At 48.6% G+C, this 19,498-nt stretch overlaps 1 protein-coding gene across 2 annotated transcripts in view; it reads left to right on the forward strand.

The window, feature by feature from the left end:
* The window catches only part of CAPN8 (calpain 8), a 75,204-nt gene that overhangs the window by 21,575 nt on the left and 34,131 nt on the right, over window positions 1–19,498 (forward strand). For both annotated transcript variants that reach the window (XM_055418844.2, XM_088845068.1), the window contains exons 3-5: window positions 17,082–17,200; window positions 17,976–18,109; window positions 19,145–19,313. In XM_055418844.2, the coding sequence (XP_055274819.2) occupies window positions 17,082–17,200; window positions 17,976–18,109; window positions 19,145–19,313 (422 nt within the window). The remainder of the gene's footprint in view (window positions 1–17,081; window positions 17,201–17,975; window positions 18,110–19,144; window positions 19,314–19,498) is intronic.

Here is a 19,498-nt window from a genome sequence, read left to right on the forward strand (position 1 = left end):
AGAACACTGGAGTGGGTTGTCATTTCCTTTCAGACACCACCCCAGGGCCCAAGGACAATTTCCCCATCAGGCACCGGCTGTGAGTCTTGGGTTCCTTCCACCCTCTCTGGATTCTTAGGGGGCACACCACTGAGCCCCCAGATGAGGCCGGTCAAAGAGCATCCCTCCAGGAGACCGGGGGCCGGCAGCAGACAGTGTAGTTGACAGAGCACTGAGATGCTACGCCCCAAGCCTGCAGGGAGCCTGTGTGTGCTGCGTGCGGGGGCTCCTCACCGAGAAGAAGGAGCTGAGGTGGAGACCACCTGGTGTAGGAGCAGGAAGCATGAGGCTACTGGCTGTGCTTGGGCCTCCATGAAGTTTGGTTCAGTCTGGGGGCATTTACTAGACGCTTCTGCAGGTGCGTCCGAGCTGCGATCTACAGGTTATCCCTTTGGTTCCCACCACCCACAGGACAGAAACATGGGTCCTCCTTTCCCCTCCTCTGCTCTCTCCGCCCACAAGAGCTGGTCCTCCCGGAAGCACATCCATGCCACCTGCTCACCGGAGGAAGGACAGATGCTTCCTTTGTTCTAAGAGGCTGCACTGATTTGAAGACGGAGAACAAGCAGTGTCTCCATTGCCCTGGTTTAGCCTTTTACAAGCCCTTCCCAGATGCCTGTCTCTTTCAGGGACTTTCTCCTGGCCCTGTCAGTTTCTGTCACCTCCCTCTTGCCATCTTACCCTTTTGCCTGCTCCTCTAGGCCAGGAGTAGGTAACAAGAAAGAGCAGTGGTGACTGGCAAGCTGGAGACCACGCCCTGCACGACAGGGAGCCATCCCCCAGCTTCAACTGGATGGTACCCAAGCAACCAGGAGGCTAACCCTGACTGCCCTACTCTCAAATGCAGTCCCCTCGTGACTCTCACTCATCCCACCTGGCTTCCTTTTCCTTCATGGCATATATAACCACCTGGCACGTGGATTTATTTAGCTTGTCTTTCCCACTAAAATGGAAACTCCATCCATCACATGGAGGATTTCCACCCTCCCCCGCCACACTGTTATATCCTTAGGGCCTAGAATATTGCTTGGCACAGAGTAGATGCTTAATGAATATTTGTAGAATGACTGGAGGAATTTTGGCTGGATTTAGTAGTTTTTAAGAGAAGCCAGAAATCTGGTTGTTTATGTGCAACCTCCCAATTCAGACACGCTCATCACTATGCCGGCTAGCACTGCCCAAGCCCAGCAGATCTGCAAGCTAGTTGTGACTGGTTTATCCTCTTTTGTCTACACTATGGCCGAGTTATGCCATTGGCCCTTTGGACTTTCTGCATTCTAATCAACTTTTACCCTGCCGAGCCTCTTGAACTGCTGCTCTCCGTCCTTGCTCTCGTCTTCGAAGAAACACTATTCTTTTTTAGACCAGCCCCAGGCACGCCTGCCCTGGCTGCTGCTGGAAATTGCTTTCTCTTTGGTCCCCTGCCCAGCAACCTGACCACGGTCACCTCTGCCCCTCCTCCTAAGAGCTTTGATTCCTTTCTGTCTCTTTTTGAATCCTTTTGCTCTTAGCCACTGTACTCAGGATGTTTCCCCAGCATAAAAATACCTTGTTTTCTGTTGACAACACCCTACTGGGCTCCAGGCACTTTATATCTGAGCTCGCTTACCTGCTCTCTCTTTTTGTTTGTTTCTTGGCTCTGCTGCATGGTGTGTGGGATCTTAGTTCCCCAACTGGGGATTGAACCCATGGCCCCTGCAGTGAAAGCACCGTGTCTTAACCACTGGACTATCAGGGAAGTCCTTTCACCTTATGTTTTAGTATGTGGCAGGCCATCCTCATCTTGCCGTGGAGACTCTCCTTTAGGCTGTGTTTCATGTTTGTTGCACTTTGAGGACCCACATATACATTTGAAAGCCTGAGGATCCCAGGACCGATTTGGGGGCGCCACACCGTTTACCATCGTTTTTGCAATTAGGTGTTTGATAAGCCATGTACTCTGCTTCAGGCTTCCTAGGTGGCACTAGTGGTAAAGAACCTGGCTGCCAATGCAGGAGATGTAAAAGAAGCAGGTTCGATCCCTGAGTCAGGAAAATCCCCTGGAGGAAGACATGGCAACCCGTGATGGAATATGTTCTCCAGTATTCTTGCCTGGAGAATTCCATGGACAGAGGAGCCTGGCGGGCTACAGTCCATGGTGTTGCAGAGAGCAGGACATGACTGAAGCGACTTAGCCTGCATGTATGCTTATTCTGCCTCAGCACAAACAGTGAAGGATCACTTTTTACCTCATTGTATTTCAGCCTTGACCAGAGCTGGTGATGAATCTTCAGCACTTATCTTTTTATTTCTCTCTCCATTGGAACCTGGCTTCTGGCGTTTGAATCCAAAGGGTATTATAATTAAACTCAGTAAGCAAGCCAGTTCCTGGAAACTAGTTCTGAGATGTATTTACATAAGCCCCACATGTATTTACTTACTGATTTTTCCCCTCCTTTGAATCAATTTCATTTTTATAATCTATATAAGAAATTCCCCCTTCTAAATAGAATTAAAGTTATGATTTGAAACAGGGGATTTGGGGATAGGGTGTCCTCAAGCAGTTTCATGTTATCAACCTATTCCTTCAACAATAGGAGAAATTAGATGAGAATTGGCCAGAGTGGGGGGGGGGGTGGCGCTCCCTGAACAACTAGAAAGAAACTCTGAAATAATTTAAATAAGTTCCCTCAACTGTGAAGAGTTTTCTTTTTTCTTCCCCACTGATCACTTTGAAGGTAAAGCAAGATGGCCTCTGATTCAAAAGATGACCTGCCAACCTTTCCCATTTTCTTCTTCTTTTTGGATGTTGCATTAACTCTCTGGGATGCTCTGAGCTCCTGGAAGCTGAAGACCCCCCCATGCCCATCCCCTTGCCCAGAATTACCCCCTGCCGAATGTAGTGATGGGTTCTAGCTGCCTTGGGTGCCCAGCTCTGCTGTCAGATGCGAGGGCTGCCTTCTGGGTAGTCATGGGAACCAGGAGTGGTGATGTGAGCTGACTTATGGGGGGAGCTGCAGAAGTGGATTATTTAGTGTGCTTTATTATATATAGTGCAGCTTGAAAGAAGTGATTTTGAGGATGTAAAAATTATACTTGCCATAAGGAGTCATGCCACCATTGTTCAGAAAAATACCGATAGGATTTTGGGGGCTAATCCTGGAAAATGTGTTGGTGATATTCCTCCCAGGGTTACCCCAGTATCCCACCCCTGCTTCTGGACATTCAAAATACTAGGGATTGATGTGCTCTGGGATCCTGCTTCTAGAACAATGGTACCTTGCTCTAACGCAACCATAAAGTGAAGAAGATACTCCAGTAAGGTGTGCTGCTGCTGCTGCTAAGTCGCTTCAGTCGTGTCTGACTCTATGTGATCCCTTAGACGGCAGCCCACCAGGCTCCCCCGTCCCTGGGATTCTCCAGGCAAGAACACTGGAGTGGGTTGCCATAGGTTCTTCATTTACAGATACAGCAGGAGGTGGGGATTAGGTGGCAGATTTAGGGGTGGTTGACAGTGGGATGCTCCCAGGAGTGAAGTGATGTATGTCTTAACAGACATTTGAATCTGTCAGAATCAGGAAGAACTTTCATAGCTCATTCCTTCATTTTACCCATATTAAGTGTCTTTGAACAAACTGGCACTGTGTCTCCTCTCCCAGTGAGGAGGGTTTCAGGCAACGGAAGGAATATAAGCAAAGGTTCTTCATCTAGGAAAAGTGGGACACCAGGGAGGACTTGAAGGAAAGTGGTGGGGCTGCAGCCCAGACGGAACAGGGGTACAGAGGCTGGGGATGGAAAGCAGGGAGCTGCCAGAGGGTGCAGGGCTGTGATGTTGGGGGAAGAATTTGGGGCTCTGGTCCTGGGTGGTGGGGCCATGTGGAAGCTTGTCATCAAGGGCAGTTCCACTAGACGTGCTGTAGTAGTGGGGAGAGTGGACACACCCTTTGACGGACAAGCCGCAAGACGAGAAACCCTCATTATATGAGGATGAGCTGTATCAGAAGAGGCCCACCTTCATCAGTAGATAGTGTCTACAAAGGTTTCCTGTATGCCACTTTGAAAAATGATACAAAAAATTCTGAAAAATGTTTCCTTAGATTTTTGCAGCACTCATGTAATAACTGCAGCTTTGTGCTGGATCCTAGAATGAACCAACTGTTGGCTTCTTTTTCCGGTTTTTGTTTTTATTTGATCTACAAGGACTGTCCTTTCATCCTTTTTCTTTCATGGGCCTCACAAATCCAGGTATTTCCAAAAGGCCATGTTAGATCTCCATGACTATAGTTTTCTTCTTTTCTTTTTTAATGTATGCAGTTTAATGGGTTTCGAGACAGCACACACCTGCGAAACCATCACCACAATCAAAGTAATATCTCTCACCTCCAAAAGTTTCCTCCAAAAGTGTTCCTTTGTTTCATTTTATTGACTTTTCTGGTAAGAACATTTCACGTGAGATCTACTCTCTTAAACTGTTAAGAGCACGATAGACTATTGTTAACTATAGGCACCGTGTCAGATATAGTATGTCCTATAGCAGATCTCTAGAATTAATCTTAGACAACTGAAATTTTATATCAATTTAATATCTCTCCATTTCTCCCTTTCAATAGACCTTGGCAGCCACCAAACGGCAAAAATTCAGTCTTGTGTATGGCCGCATTGTATTCCATTCCATCAGCCCCCTCTTCTTATATCCGCTCATCTATTGATAGACATTTAGATTGCTTCAATCTTTGATGTTTTTAAATAAAAATATTATTTATTTATTTGGCTGTGCTGGGTCTTAATTGTGGCACACAGGATCTTTAGTTAAGGCATGCAGCATCTAGTTCCTTGACCAGGGATCAAACCTAAGCCTCCTGCATTCGGAGCTTGGAGTCTTACCTGCAGACCACCCTGGAAGTCCCAGTTGTTGACTTTTGAGGGGTGTGTTTTTTCTGAAAAAAAAAAAAAAAAAAAAGACAAGGCCACGGGATGTGACACCTTCCACTTCTCCCTTGACTTCTGATGTGGAATCATGGAGATGTTCAAGGCTTCCCCACTCTCCCCAAGGTCCATTTTCAATCCTTGGATGCTCTCACTGCTCTCTTGCAGTGCCCACTGTGCTGGAACCCCGTCTTCTCTTCCTTAGCTGTCACCACTGTCACTCTTCCAGGTACTCTTTGGGTTTGGTTCAGGAGCAGGTCTCCAAAGTCACTTTCATCAAGTTCATGAAATCCTGCAAATGATCCTCTTGCCCAGACGTCTAGGGCGTAACATTTCATATGGCGGGATAATTCCATTTGGTTTGGCTTCCGAGGGCTCCGCAGGGTGTGGGAATGAAGCAAGCTAATCATCTTGCTGGGCTAGACCTGACTCTGACACTGACTGACCTTGAGTTGCTCAGGGCCTCAGTGTTACGCATCTGGAAAGTGGGGACTAGATGCCTGCTTTACCCAGTGCAGAGCCAGAAAGGTCCACATGCAGGAAGACACCCTCCTGCTGTGGGGAACACTAACAAGGATGGGGGCACTTATGTGATTTCAGGGAAACTCTTGGGAAGGTGAAGGGCTGAGTCTGGAATGCCTTTTCCTCTCATTTCCATTTTGTAAGAACTCACAGAAACCATCAGATTAACCTACCTCAGGACTTGGTGGGATTTATCCCAGAGTACACCTGCAGGTTCCAAGAAGGTGCAGGCATGTTACACGTGAGCCAGATCGGGAAGTGCTAACTCTGAATGGACCCGGGCAGAGAAGCCGGATATAGGGGCTCATGTCTGCCGTGTGAGTGTGACCTGTTCCCGGATGCGTTTCCTTTGACCCAGGAAAGAGACTGCCTCAGACAGAGCCTGAGAGCCCTGGCTGCTATTCCAGGAGGCACAGAGGCTCCTGTTTGGCCTTAGGAAGGCCACTGGAGTCGTCGCTTCTGAGCAGAAATGTTGCTTATTGTGGGAGACTTACTGAAAGTTCATCTCAGGCAGCCTCTCTGGAGTCTCTGGGTTTGGCACTTAGAGCATGTCTGAGATCTAAAACTGCTTTCATCTTCCTCAGGAGCCCTGCCTAGCGAAGTGGGGAACTACACTTAGTCCAGTTCAGCCTGAAGCTTTGTCCAATCCAGTAGTTGAAAGAGCCTTCTTTGGTGTAGCTTGGTCCCTTGGGGTAACTGTTTAGCCTTCCAGATCCCTTTCCTCTGCCCTCTCCTCCCCAAGATGGCACCGGAGGCCCGGTTGGCTGGGGCCCCGTGTGCAGACTAGCTATGTCTTCCAGGGTTGCTCAGCCTGCTTCCTGCCTGCACACTGGTGGCCTTTGCCCTTTTTTAAAATTGAGGCCACAGGGGAACTTGGGGGATTTTCTGAGAGTCAGCCAAACACCTGTGTCCATCATGGCTCACCACATTCTTAATTCGGTGGAGGCTGCCCACTCCGTCTGTGGTGTGGAATATCGGGGTCCTGCCCCGATATGACCCAGGGTATCCTTGGGATGAACGGCGTCGGCGTCAGAGAGAGAGAGAGAAAGAGAGAGAGAGACAGGGGCTGATGATTCCTTGGTTTACGCTGGAAACCAATAAAACCCCAGCACGGGGCTTGCTCTGTTTACGTAGGCCGCAGGCGCCCTCTCGAATCACTGGAGGCACCCCACCAGGGCACCCCCTCAAGTGAGTCTTAGAAGCCCAGGCAGATAAGTAAACTCAGAGGGCCCAGCGCTCCAAGAATCTCAACCAGAAAAAGGAGAATAGAGAAAAGGATGGAAAAAGAGAAAGAACGACACGGGGAGACCAAGCTTCAGTGAGCAAGGCCCAAAACTTTATTTTCCAGTGCTGCTTTTATACCCTAAGTTATGCGCATAAGAAACAGAGAAAGGGAGGTATAGATTCACACCAAAATCACGTGGGGTCAGCAGTCTTGACCCTTATCAGGATCAGGGCTTATTTTTGTGTGATAAAAGTTTTAGGTGATTTACATCATCTTCTGGCCAGGGGGCCTGCTAACAGTTTTATGGCCCTCTCTCCTGACAATAGGTTAGTTAGCAAGTAAAAGACTTTTCTTTTAAGGTGACTTTCCTAAAGTTAGGTGGTAGACACATAACAAAGTTACATTCCTATAAGGCACCGGTGTAGTGAGCTGCAAGAAAGGAATTTATTAACTTAAGATCTGATGTGGTTAAATCAAAGGATTAATATAGTTCCAAGGATACAATAGAGGAAACTGCAGCAAGCATTGATTCAACAATGAAATCTTTTCTAGTACTATTCTAATGATTTTAACTTCTTCAACAGATTCCTGTATTTTAGAATATTAGGCTTTCTGTCCTTGCATGGCTGGGAGGCTATAAACAGTCACAGTCATAGTTGTAAGAGCCCGGACAAACTTGTCATGCAAGTTAGAAAGCTATCAGAGGGGCTTGGATTGGAACACTCCTATTAAGCCGAGGAGAACTTTTAAACTACAGCTCTGAATTAATGTTTTCAGAGAAAGGTGGTTGGGGGAAGCCCCTGTAAGTATTAGAGGACTTGGTAAGAGGCGTAAGATAGTAAAGCAGTCAGATTCCAGTTTTCTTTGGGGTAGATGCTCAGGTAAGTCCAGGGGGCTCCTCGAGTCCTGATTAGCCTTTGCCCGTCAGGCCTCTTCCCCAGTTGACCTTTGCCACGGGTAGGATTTCCCTTGCTGGCTCCCGGCAGTGGAAGTTTCCCCACAGTGGTTTTCTCTGAATCCCAACTGGGGAGGGCCCAAGAGAAGTTGTCCTCTGGGCTCTTCTCACCCCATTCGGGCCCCTGCTCCTTGCTCTGGAGTTTTAAGGCCCACATCTTATTGCTCATCCCTCTCTGCCCTCTGAAACTGTATTGGTAAATGGGGTTGGGGTAGAGAGAAGCTGGCTTACCCTCAGGGGACCATTCAAGATACTCAAGAGACCCTCTAAAAATATGTCTGCAGTTACATGTACATCCGTGTGCATCTTTTATATTTTTTTATGTCCTGAGGTCCTCTCTACCCAACTGGAGTTGCTATTTATGTTTAAATATCCCTCTTGCTACAAATAAGTTCTTTTTGCTCAAATGGTCCTGTATGATAAATTGTGAGACGTAAACCCATTTTACAGATTAGAAAACCATGGATTGTAAGAATTAAAGAATTGCTACACGTTACTTGGCTGGCAAATCGGGGCCTGAGAATTTAAACCTAGGTTTTCTGAGGGCAAAAGCCATGTTATTTTGACTCCTTTAAGCTTGCTGGCTTCCTGAAGGCGGGGTCTTGTCTTTTACATCTCTCTTGTCCCAGTGCTTGTTAAGTGCTGGTGAGTGATGGTGACTGACATACAAGACATACTCCCTAAACCCGAAGGAAGGGAACCTCCCAGAGGTGTTTTCCAAGGAGGGTTGGAGGCAGGTATGAGGTGGGGGAGATGTACTAAATGATTCAAAGAAGACTGGAATGTCAATGGAGGGTTCTGCTAGGATGCAGGGAGTGTGAATGTGGCTGATTCATTTATTCCCCTGGTCCTGTGCACCGCGAGGCCAGCCTGGGCAGGCACTGCTCCAGGGAGTGATGTGGCTTGGGGGAGCAGGGAGCAGTTGACAGTAATGTCAGAGTAAACAGGACCCCTGAGGATGCCAAAAGACCCTTGCAGAGCTGCAGCCAGACTCTCCTGGGCTGGCAGGCATCTGTGCTCCTGGGCCAACCCTAGAAAGGGGTGTCTGGGATGGAGGCTGACCACCGAGGCTGCAGAGAGGGGGTGAGGGGCCCCAGTAGCACTGATGTTGTGCAGGTTCAGGAATGTCTAGCTTTGCCTTGGCCTGCAACGGTGAAGGCTGGCGTCTGTGTGATTTGCAGGAAAGAAGAATGGTAGAATGATGTAGCTCAGGAGGTCTGCAAGAGGTCAAATGGTCACTCTTCCAAATCCAGGTAGAGGGGCCTAATCATGCTATGCCTGGGATCCTGAGATGAGCGAATGCTGGAAGCGGGCTAAGATGACACTCTACTCTGGCTTGGGTGCTGACCTTCAGGAACAAGTCAGAGCTTTCCTTTGGGTGTTAAACAATTTTCTTTAGTGAAGACAGGCGTGAAAGAAGGAAGGGGGAAGAAGAAAGTAGCTTCCAGAAGACTTTAGGAGTAATGGACTAAGGAAACATCGTTATCATCCTCATCAGCGACATCTTCATACTGAACCATTGTTGAGAACTGGAGTCATATGCAAAGCCATTTTGTCCAGCCTTCTCCAGTGCAGACTTCCCTCATCCCCTATCCCAGGGCATGTTGGCAGTGTCTGGAGACATTTTTGGTTGTCATGCTGGGAGGCAGGTGGTCCTGGCACCTGGTGGGCAGAGCCCAGGGGTGCTGTTGAACATCTACAGAGCACAGGATGGCTGGCAACACAGAGTCATCCAGCTGAGTGTTAGCAGTGCTCAGCTAGAGAAACCTGCTCTGGCTGGATATACTATATTATGGGAGATTTTTTATTTTTAATGTTTTTCCTTTTTAAAAAAATTAAAAAGTTGATTTGTAATGGTGTGTTAGTTTCAGTTGTACAACAAAGTGATTCAGTTTGAAGAATCATGAATAATATATACGTATCCCTTTTCAGATTCTTTTCCATTAGGTTGTTAGGTTCCATTATGATGTTGAATGTAGTTCTCTGTGCTTCCATTATGTCCTTGTTGTTTATTTTATACATGATAGTGTATATCTGTTAATCCCGAACTTACAGGAGCTTTATTAACTAGGATGCTGTGCTGTGCTTAGTCACTCAGCCATGTCTGACTCTTTGCATCCCCATGGACTGTAAGCCCATCAGGCTCCTACACAGGCTCTGTTCAAGGGGATTCTCCAGGCAAGAATACTGGAGTGGGTTGCCATGCTCTCTTCCGGGGGATCTTCCCAACCCAGGGATTGAACCCAAGTCTCCTGCATTGCAAGTGGATTCTTTACCATCTGAGCCATCAGGGAAGCCCAAGTATACTGGATTGGGTAACCTATCCCTTCTCCAGGGGATCTTTCTGACCCAGGAATTGAACTGGGGTCTCCTGCATTGTGGGCAGATTCTTTCCCAGCTGAGCTACCAGGGAAGCCCCTATTAACTAGGATAGTAACTCTAAATTCTCAGTCTGATTCTAGTCTTATGCAGCATGAATGTATGCTGTATTATTTCTCCCGGTTCAAGATCTCAACTGCAAAATGGGCTAAGTTATGAGACTTCCTTGCTCATAATTAAGGTATGAGTTTTCAGATCAGGTCGGCCAGTTTCCTACTGGAATGATTTCATTCACTGAAGCATTTTATGCTGAGGTCTACGAAGACACAAGCTTACTGCCTGCCTCCAGTCAGCTTTTGGTCTAGCCAGAGAGCTGGGAATTGTCAACAAAGCGAGAATGGCCGCAAGCATGTGTGTATGTGTTTCAGTTCATCCAAGAAGGCAGAAGTTGAATGCAGAGGGCTGGAAAGGGCCTGTCCACCCATGGGAGGGAGGGGAGGAGAGAGGCATCAGCGATTGCTTGGTGCTGATGTGCAGAGTGAAAACAGCAGCCCGAGTGTGAACCACTGCAGCCATCTTACAGCGAGGAGCGGACCCAGGAGGCCTCAGCTGTGACAAAACAGCAAGGATGGGTTTTTAGGAAACGAGCACCCAGCAGCACGTCAGAGTCTCTGCGTTACATTCAGATATGCAATCACCACGCATTCTGTATCCTCCTTGCTTCTCTCAGCTTGCTGGGGAGCCCCAATTTCCACTGACCATGAGTGGGAGGGAACTGGCAACCAGCCAATAAAAGGTATTTCTGCCTTGGCCTGTTTTGGGTTCTTGTCCCTTTTGGGTAAATGCTCCTCCTTCAGTCTCTCTATTTGGGTGATATTTTTTTCTTTGCTTCTTCAGGGCTGGCCCATCTCCAGCCTCCCCAGGACGGCGCCAACATGGAAGGAAAGGCCAGATGTCCTCCAGGCTGTTTCAGGAGGGTGGCTGGCCCCTGTGTCCCGCTGGTTTCGTGGAGTTGGGGATGGTGTGCGTTGTGAGGTCTGTGCTACTGGTGCTGTTGGGGTCCAGTGGACCTTCTTCCCTGGCTGACCCAGGCTTGCCTCAGTATGCCGTCACACCTCCATGGCCCTGAGCCAGGCGGTCACCCATGGCCTCTGTGGTGGGATTGACCTGCCTTCTGTCCCCTGCCCTTAGCCCTGATGGCAGAGGAAGACTTGAGGGTGCTCTTTTTTTTTTTTTTTTTAAAGCATATTAGTATTTTTATTTATTTGGCTGCACCAGCTATTAGTTGCGACATGCAAACCCTTAGTTGTGACATGTGGGATCTGGTTCCCTGACCAGGAGTCAAACCCTGGCCCCCCTGCACTGGGAGCGTGGGGTCTCAGCTGCTGTACCACAAGGAGGTCCCGAGAGGGCGCTCTTTTCCACCTTTTCGCATCTCTCCCCCGAGCTCTCCGCGGTGCCATTTTTATTGCGTTTCCTGTGTCCTCGGTGGGAAGCTGGGCATAAATCCTCTCTGCTCTGGCTTCCTCTTTAAAACTCTCTGTGGTTTTGCTATTGTTTCTGCTCCGGCCATTGGTCAACCTCCCGGTGGAAGAGGAATGATGACAGGAGTTCCAATGTCTGACCCTTTCTCTCTTTTTTTCTCTTCCTCTCTCCTCCCGGTAGCCCAGAAGCATCTCTACTTCTTCCCTTGATGCTTGAAAAATTCGTTTAGATTATAGCCCCAGTTCTTTATACCTAGGGCTTATCCTAACACTGGGTGTTTAGATCATCAAGCTTTGATGGTAACATGTAAATGGAATTTTTGAATTTGGAGTGTTTTGTTTGTTTGTTTTTAACAAAGCCTGACTCAGGATTATTATTTCCTCAGTGGCTTAAAACATGTTTTTCACAAAGCAGGGCTTCAGCTACATTATAATGACTGGGATCCACCTGCTGTTTACTGGAGCCCTGAAGCCTGCTGATGCAATGAGTGGGAAGTTTGAGTGGAGTGAAAAATAAGTCAGCTTATTATTTTAATAAATATTAAACCTGTTAAATATCTAAAGTGAAGAAGGAGTGGGAAGAACAAAGCTTCGGTGGTTCCAGACTTCCCACGAGGACGTACGCAGGAGCCATTCTCTAGCTCCCTGGTTGGTGACTCTCTAACCGGGACCTGCCCTCGTTGGAGGGTGGTTGGGGAGGAGGGCCTTGACCATCAAGATTCTTTCCCAGTTTTTTCTGTTCATCTTATTCACCACTTAACTTAGATCCAAAAGCCGCTCAGTTGCTTTTGGATATTAACATTGTGCTCAAAGATAAAGTTGTGCGTCCACGGAGGAGAAGTCGATGTATATGTTCAGGTGTCCAGGCAGATCCCCAAACACATCTCTGAAATGTTTTGAGCGACAGCATAAACGTCCATCCTCCCAAGAGGATTCTCGGAAGAGGAACATGCTCATTTGGATCTGTGCCTTAGAGAAAGCATCTTTGTGATGACTGTGCATTGACATCTTACGGAGCCCCTGGCAGGCATCCCAGAGCCCGGTTACCCTCTGCATCTCCTCGCAGCTCTGTGCTGGCTGCGAGAACCAGGCAGACCCAGGGAAATGTCAGGAATGAGGCAAATTAAGAACAAATTAAACTCTCCTCCAGCTGGGCAGCCCCTTTGGTGTCAGCAGTTGAGGGACACTTTGTGTCTTTGCGGTGAATTGTAACGTCTAAGGAGTACTCTAGTGGGCTGTTGGAAGCGGCCTGTCTGGCAGCAAGAGCATTGGTATCAGAAGAGAACCAAGGCAGCAACTTGTTGTGAAGGGAGGTGTGCTCGGATTTCTGTGAGAGGCCACCAGCCTCAGGGAGGGTTGCGGACTGGTCGCTGCCCACTCCCAGAGGCCTGCGCGTCTGCAGTGGTCTTCCCTTGTTTCCCTCTGCCCTCTAGCACTAGAGGCTGAGGCCCTGGATACTGGCGGAGCTGACTCTTGTCACGTTCAGGGCATGTCCTCCTTGGGCTCCACCTCTCCACACACCAGGGATGTTCAGGTGCAAGCATGTGAGGTGCTGTTGGGAATTTGCACAAGAACAAAAATATGAATCATTGATTTATTTGGTCATGTATATGCATGCTAAGTCACTTCAGTCACGTCTGACTCTGCAACCCTGTGGACTCCCCTGTCCCTGGGATTCTCCAGGCAAGAATACTGGAGTGGGTTGCCATTTCCTTCTCCAGGGGCTCTTCCCCCACCCAGGGATTGAATCTATGTCTCTTATGTCTCCTGCATTGGCAGATGGGTTCTTTACCTCTAACACTACCTTCACATATTTACAAATTTTTAAAAAGTCTTTAAAACTTTTAAAGTTATAGTGATTTACAACTTTTGTGTATAGCAAAGTTATTTGGTTATACGTATATAAATTCTTTCTCATATTCTTTTCTACTATGGTTTATTATAAGGTATTGAATATAGCTCTCTGTGCTATGGTAGGACCTTGTTGTTTATCTGTTTTATTTAGTAGTTTGTATCTGCTAATTCCAGAAGTCTAATTTATCCTTCCCATCCCCCTTTGGTAACCATTAGTTTGTTTACCATGTCTATGAGTCTGTTTCTGCTTTGTATATAAGTTCATGTGTATCATATTTTAGATTCCACATATAAGTGAAATCACATGATACTTGTCTTTCTCTGCAAACATTTATTTTTATTCATTAAACATTCATTGAGTCCCTGCTATGTATTGGCTACCTGCTGGGGATGCCAGGGTGAAGGGATCCATGTGCCTGTTCTGCAGGAAGAGATTGCAGAGGCCTGGGTTGGGGAGGGAGTGGGGAATACAGTCTTGTTCAGGTGGCCCAGAAGGGTGCTGGGGGCTCTGGGGGTGGAGCACGTGGGGGCACCGAGGTGGGTCAGGAATTGGACAGGGAAGAGCTCGTGCACCGAGAAGTACTGGACTGGCCAAAAAGTCTGTTCAGGTTTTTCCGTAACAGTGTGCAGAAAAATCCAAACGAACTTTTTGGCCAACCCGATATAAACAAGGTCTTTGGGAAACAAAGAAAAAGAGGTGACCTGTGCCTGGAGGGTGAGAAGCATCAGGGAAGGCTTCATGGAGGAGGAGAAAGGGGATGGTGTTACAGCAAGGACTCTACAAGCTGGGGGGATGGATGAGTGAAAACGTGCACAGGGAAAGACCAGGGCATGGTGTTTATGCAGAGCTGAGTTCATCTGGAGACCAGACTCACAGTGGGAGGACAGTGGGAGGCAGGCAGGGGAAGTAGGAAACAGGCATGTCTTGAAGGGTCTTGATGCTCCATTAGTTTTTATCTTGCTCTTGAGCAGTGGAAGAAGTCAAAGATTTCTGAGCAGAGGAAAGAGATGGTCACATGTGTTAACAGGAAGAAGGCTGAAGTGAGAGAAGGGAATATGTTATTTTATCTACTCTTTGGAAGTTGTCTTTGAAAGAGGTACTGGCCCCCTCGCGTCTTCTTTAATGAGAAGCTGCAGTCCCATGCCTGCTGTACCAGTTTTTGTCTCCTCCAGCTACTGGGTCTGGGCCCACCTGGAGGCCCTGCTGCCTTAGGGAGGAGGGCGTTTGCCAGTGAGAGTGGGAGGCAGGGAGTAGGCTGCCTTCTGGGTCAGAAAAACTCTTCAAAAAGTAACTGTGTATGAGAGAGGGAGAGAGAGAAAATGCATGAGCCTGGTTGGGTAGAGGGAGAGGGAACGGAATTCCTATGGGACCAAATCAGAAACCTTTCTGTTGGGAGAGATGAGGGCCGGTAGACCAAAAGGCTTTCTGGGATGACCTGGTGATGGAGCTGTTGTGAGCAGGTGATGGATGCTCGGAGGTGGGTTCCTGGACCAGTGTTCACTTCCTGCCTGCTCAGGTAGCCTGCATCTGAGAGAACCTTGCTGTGTTCATCTTGGACAGTGTATGCGACCTGGGCCATAGCATTGAGAGAAAACAGAGAGTTGGACAAGGTCCTCAGAGGAACTCTGAAAGGTTGAAGGCACTTCCCCTGAAGATAACCTGAGGCTGTTCAGATTTTGTTTCTGTGGACAAGGTGAAGGCTGTGATACATGAGCTGGGTTTTGGAGCCATTGGAGTGGGATAGGAATGGGGCAAACTGTCACCAAACCCTGGACTTCTGGAAGTAGGGCTCGGAATGAAACTGGGAGGAGGCAGCTGTTGAACTGGTAGGATGGACTTACTCATTCATGCAACAAGCAGCGCATATGGGACACTGAGATCTCAGAGACCACATAAGCAGGTAGACGGATGTGACACACGTTCACATCAGTTCCAGGATGCTGGATCCACCCCAGGGTGCTAAGGTCAGTAAGGGGTGTCTGGGGCCTGTGCTTCACCTTTGGAGTCAACACCATGGGGGATTAAGTTGCCCTCAGGGGAGGAGAGAGAAAAAGTTGGCTTAAAGCTCAACATTCAGAAAACTAAGATCATGGCATCTGGTCCCATCACTTCATGGGAAATAGATGGGGAAACAGTGGAAACAGTGTCAGACTTTATTTTTTGGGGCTCCAAAATCACTGCGGATGCTGATTGCAGCCATGAAATTAAAAGACGGTTACTCCTTGGAAGGAAAGTTATGACCAACCTAGACAGCATACTGAAAAGCAGAGATATTACTTTGCCAACAAAGGTCCTTCTAGTGAAGGCTATGGTTTTTCCAGTGGTCGTGTATGGATGTGAGAGTTGGACTGTGAAGAAAGCTGATCACCGAAGAATCGATGCTTTTGAACTGTGGTGTTGGAGAAGACTCTTGAGAGTCCCTTGTACTGCAAGGAGATCCAACCAGTCCATTCTAAAGGAGATCGTCCTGGGTGTTCATTGGAAGGACTGATGCTAAAGCTGAAACTCCAATACTTTGGCCACCTCATGCGAAGAGTTGACTCACTGGAAAATACTCTGATGCTGAGAGGGATTGGGGACAGGAGGAGAAGGGGATGACAGAGAATGAGATGGCTGGATGGCATCACCGACTCGATGGACATGAGCTTGAGTGAACTCCGGGTTGGTGATGGACAGGGAGGCCTGGTGTGCTGCGATTCATGGGGTTGCAAAGAGTCGGACACGACTGAGCAACTGAACTGAATTGAACTGAACTGAGGGGCTTGGGTCTGGGGTGTCCTGACTTGTACAGAAAGCATTTTTCTGTTTTCTTTTGCATTTACTTGGATCTCCAGAGTGACCAGCGCTGAGCCCTATCATTTTTAACCTCTCTTAATTTTTGTTTGTTGTGCGTAAAAGTATGATAATTTCATGCTAATTAATATCTCAGGAGTGTTATAAGCCATGAGAGATCAAGCCTGTCATGGTGAGCTCTGAAACGTAAAAGGGCAGTCCTCCAACAGACACAAAGAGGCAACTCTGTTACCCAAGGCCAAGGAGCAAGGAACACACACACACACACACACACACACACACACACACACCCTGCGCTGGCCACATCAATTCAGTGTTTCCCCAACCACACACACACACACACACACACACACACACACACACACACACACACCCTGCGCTGGCCACATCACTTCAGTGTTTCCCCAACCAAACGTTTTCTCTTTTTAATATTTATTTATTTGGCTATGTCAGGTCTTGGTTGCAGCATGTCGGATCACGTGGGATTTTCATTGCATCACATGGATTTTTCGTTGCAGCGCACGGACTCTTTACTTGTGGCACGTGAGCTCAGTAGTGGCGGCACATGGGCCTTGTTGCTCCGAGGCATTTGGGGTCTTAGTTCCCTGATCAGGGATCAAACTCACGTCCCTTGCATTGCAAAGCAGATTCTTAACCACTGGGCCACCAGGGAAGTCCCCCAGATATTTTCTTAAAGTTGCTGTTAAGGAATCAAAGAGGCTGATTTTTGCTTCTTCTTTTCTGTTTTCTACTCCACTCTCGAGTGCTTAGGACATGTGGAGTGGTCAGCGTGTGTGTGTGTTGGGGGGGACCTAAGAACTTCCAAGGAGGCTACAGGACCTTCACACACTGAGGAAGAGAGTCCGACTATCTGACCTAGAAGGGAGTCACATGACTCTGGACTGAACGGGCCAGGAAATCAACGAAAGCAGAGAGTCTGCAGGCCTGGCCTGACCAGTGTGTGTCCCCCTTGACCTGGCGCAGGTGACTGCTGGCTTCTGGCGGCCATTGCCTCCCTCACCTTGAACCGAGAGCTGCTGTACCGCGTGGTCCCCAGGAACCAGAGCTTCCAGGAGAACTACGCGGGAATCTTTCATTTTCAGGTATCCCACCTAGCTCTCGGCCTTTGACTGTACTTTCTGTGGTCTGGGGACCCACGCCAAGAATCGGAAATCTGGGTTTGGGGTCCAGCAGCCTAGGTTCTAGTACTCTTGCCTGGAAAATCCCTGGTAAATCCCTGGAGGAGGCTGGTGGGGTGCAGTCCATGTGGTCACGAAGAGTCAGACATGACTGAGCGACTTCACTTTCACTTTTCACTTTCATGCATTGGAGAAGGAAATGGCAACCCACTCCAGTGTTCTTGCCTGGAGAATCCCAGGGACGGGGGAGCCTGGTAGGCTGCCGTCTATGGGGTCTCATAGAGTTGGACACGACTAAAGTGACTTAGCAGCAGCAGCCTAGGTTCTAACAATCCCTCCGGGGCATTCTGATGGTGCTTGAGTTTGAGAACCATTGCTTTGATGCATTCATCCAATCACCGTCATGCCTATCCCCTCCTGTCTCCTCCAGGCCATGTGGCCTTGAGGAAAGCACTTGGCATGAGGGTCAGGAGATGTGGGCTCAAGTCACCCACTGCTGCCACAGCATGGTACAGGTTCTCTTATTCACAAATTCGGCCTTTTAACCTTTTTTCTGCTTTCACTGGCGTCTCCCATGGGCATGGTCAAGTAAGACAGATCCTGCTCTTAAATAACAGATTCAGTTCATTAAAGGCTGGAGCGTTGGCCAGCTCAGAGGCTCATTCCGAGGTCCCCTGAGGACGCCGACTCTGCCTGTCAGCGCATCCCTGTAAGCGGCTGCTGTATTTCCCTCCCCCAGTTCTGGCAGTATGGAGAGTGGGTGGAGGTGGTTGTGGACGACAGGCTCCCCACTAAGGATGGAAAGCTGCTCTTCCTGCATTCCGAAGAAGGCAGTGAATTCTGGAGTGCGCTGCTGGAGAAGGCCTATGCCAAGTAAGTGGGGCAGGTAGGAGCTGGGAGACCGCACAGAGCTGGGGGGGCTTGCCCCCTCCCCCCGACTCTGGGTGCCCTGACCAAGTCTTTCCCAGCACCCAGACCCCCATGTGCAGTATCCCCGATAACTAAGAGAAACAGAAATTTGGGCTAGGAGTTCAGAGCTCAGCTCTGTCCCACATGAATGTGTGAATTGGGACGTTGGTTTTGTCTTCTTAAAGCCTCCAGGTCAGTTCTCAGGGCAATGTGATTTTTAAAGAGTGATGAAGAAGAAGAATACAGCAAATATGCTGAGATATCAGACTCAATAAAGTCTCTCCCCTTTGTTTGGGAGTCATTCTTCTTCTCACATTCAATGTTCAAAGTCTTCTTTGGGGTTCTTTTAATTCATTTTATTGATTGGTCCCCTTTTTCTGCAATCCCTGTTCCTTCCCAGCCCTATTCCCAAAGGAGGCCTCTCAGCCTTGAGAGAGGGTCCCCTTCATCCTTACCCATGCTCAAAACTCCCCCAAAACCCAGGATATCAAGGTCAGCTCTGGAACGATTACACCTTGCTTTTTATTTTATGTATTATTTTTTGACTGTGCTGGGTTGTCATTACTGCGCTCAAGCTTTCTCTCGTCGCAGCGAGTAAAGGCTATCTATTTGCAATGCTTGGGCTTCTCATTAGGGTGGCTTCTCTTGCTGTGGAGCATGGGCTGTAGACACGCAGGCTTCAGCAGTGTCCCGTAAACCCGTGTCCCTGCATTGGCAGGGGGGTTCTTAACCACTGGATGCCACCAGGGAAGTCCTGCACTTTGCTTTTTGAAAGAGCGCTTGGCTTCGTGAGAGGTGTTCTGAGATTCGTACCTGGCAGAGTGCTGAGCTGGCCTTGTGAAACTGTGCCTAAACCCCTCCTTGGCCCACAGACAAAACTGACTAAGGCCCTCCTGTGCCCTCCAGGGTGCACCACGTCCTAGCAGCGCCCCGCCGCATCCTGTGTGCTCCCTTTGCTAACGGTTGTGGATGATACCCGTGTTCTTTCTTGTCCAACAGGCTCAACGGTTCTTATGAGGCTCTCACTGGAGGGTCCACGGTGGAGGGGTTTGAGGATTTCACAGGTGGCATCTCTGAGTTTTATAACCTGAAGAAGCCACCGGCCAGTCTGTTCCAGATCATCCGGAAGGCCCTCCGCTCGGGGTCTCTGCTGGCCTGCTCCATTGACGTGAGCTGGGATGGCTTCTCTTTGCTTCTCCTCCCTGCGTGTGGTAGGGAAGGGAGCAGATCAGGGGCTTGAGACTGGGAAGGCTTTGGGCCAGAGTCTGGGGCTTACGGGGTAAGTCCCATGATATATTGGTCCCTAGCAGGTGGGAGCTGGTGGCAAGACCTAATTAATGGATAGGAACCAGA

Source organism: Moschus berezovskii, chromosome 17, assembly GCF_049115385.1.
Source record: "Moschus berezovskii isolate FMDL1 chromosome 17, NW_MosBer_1.0, whole genome shotgun sequence".
Lineage (NCBI taxonomy): Eukaryota > Metazoa > Chordata > Mammalia > Artiodactyla > Moschidae > Moschus > Moschus berezovskii.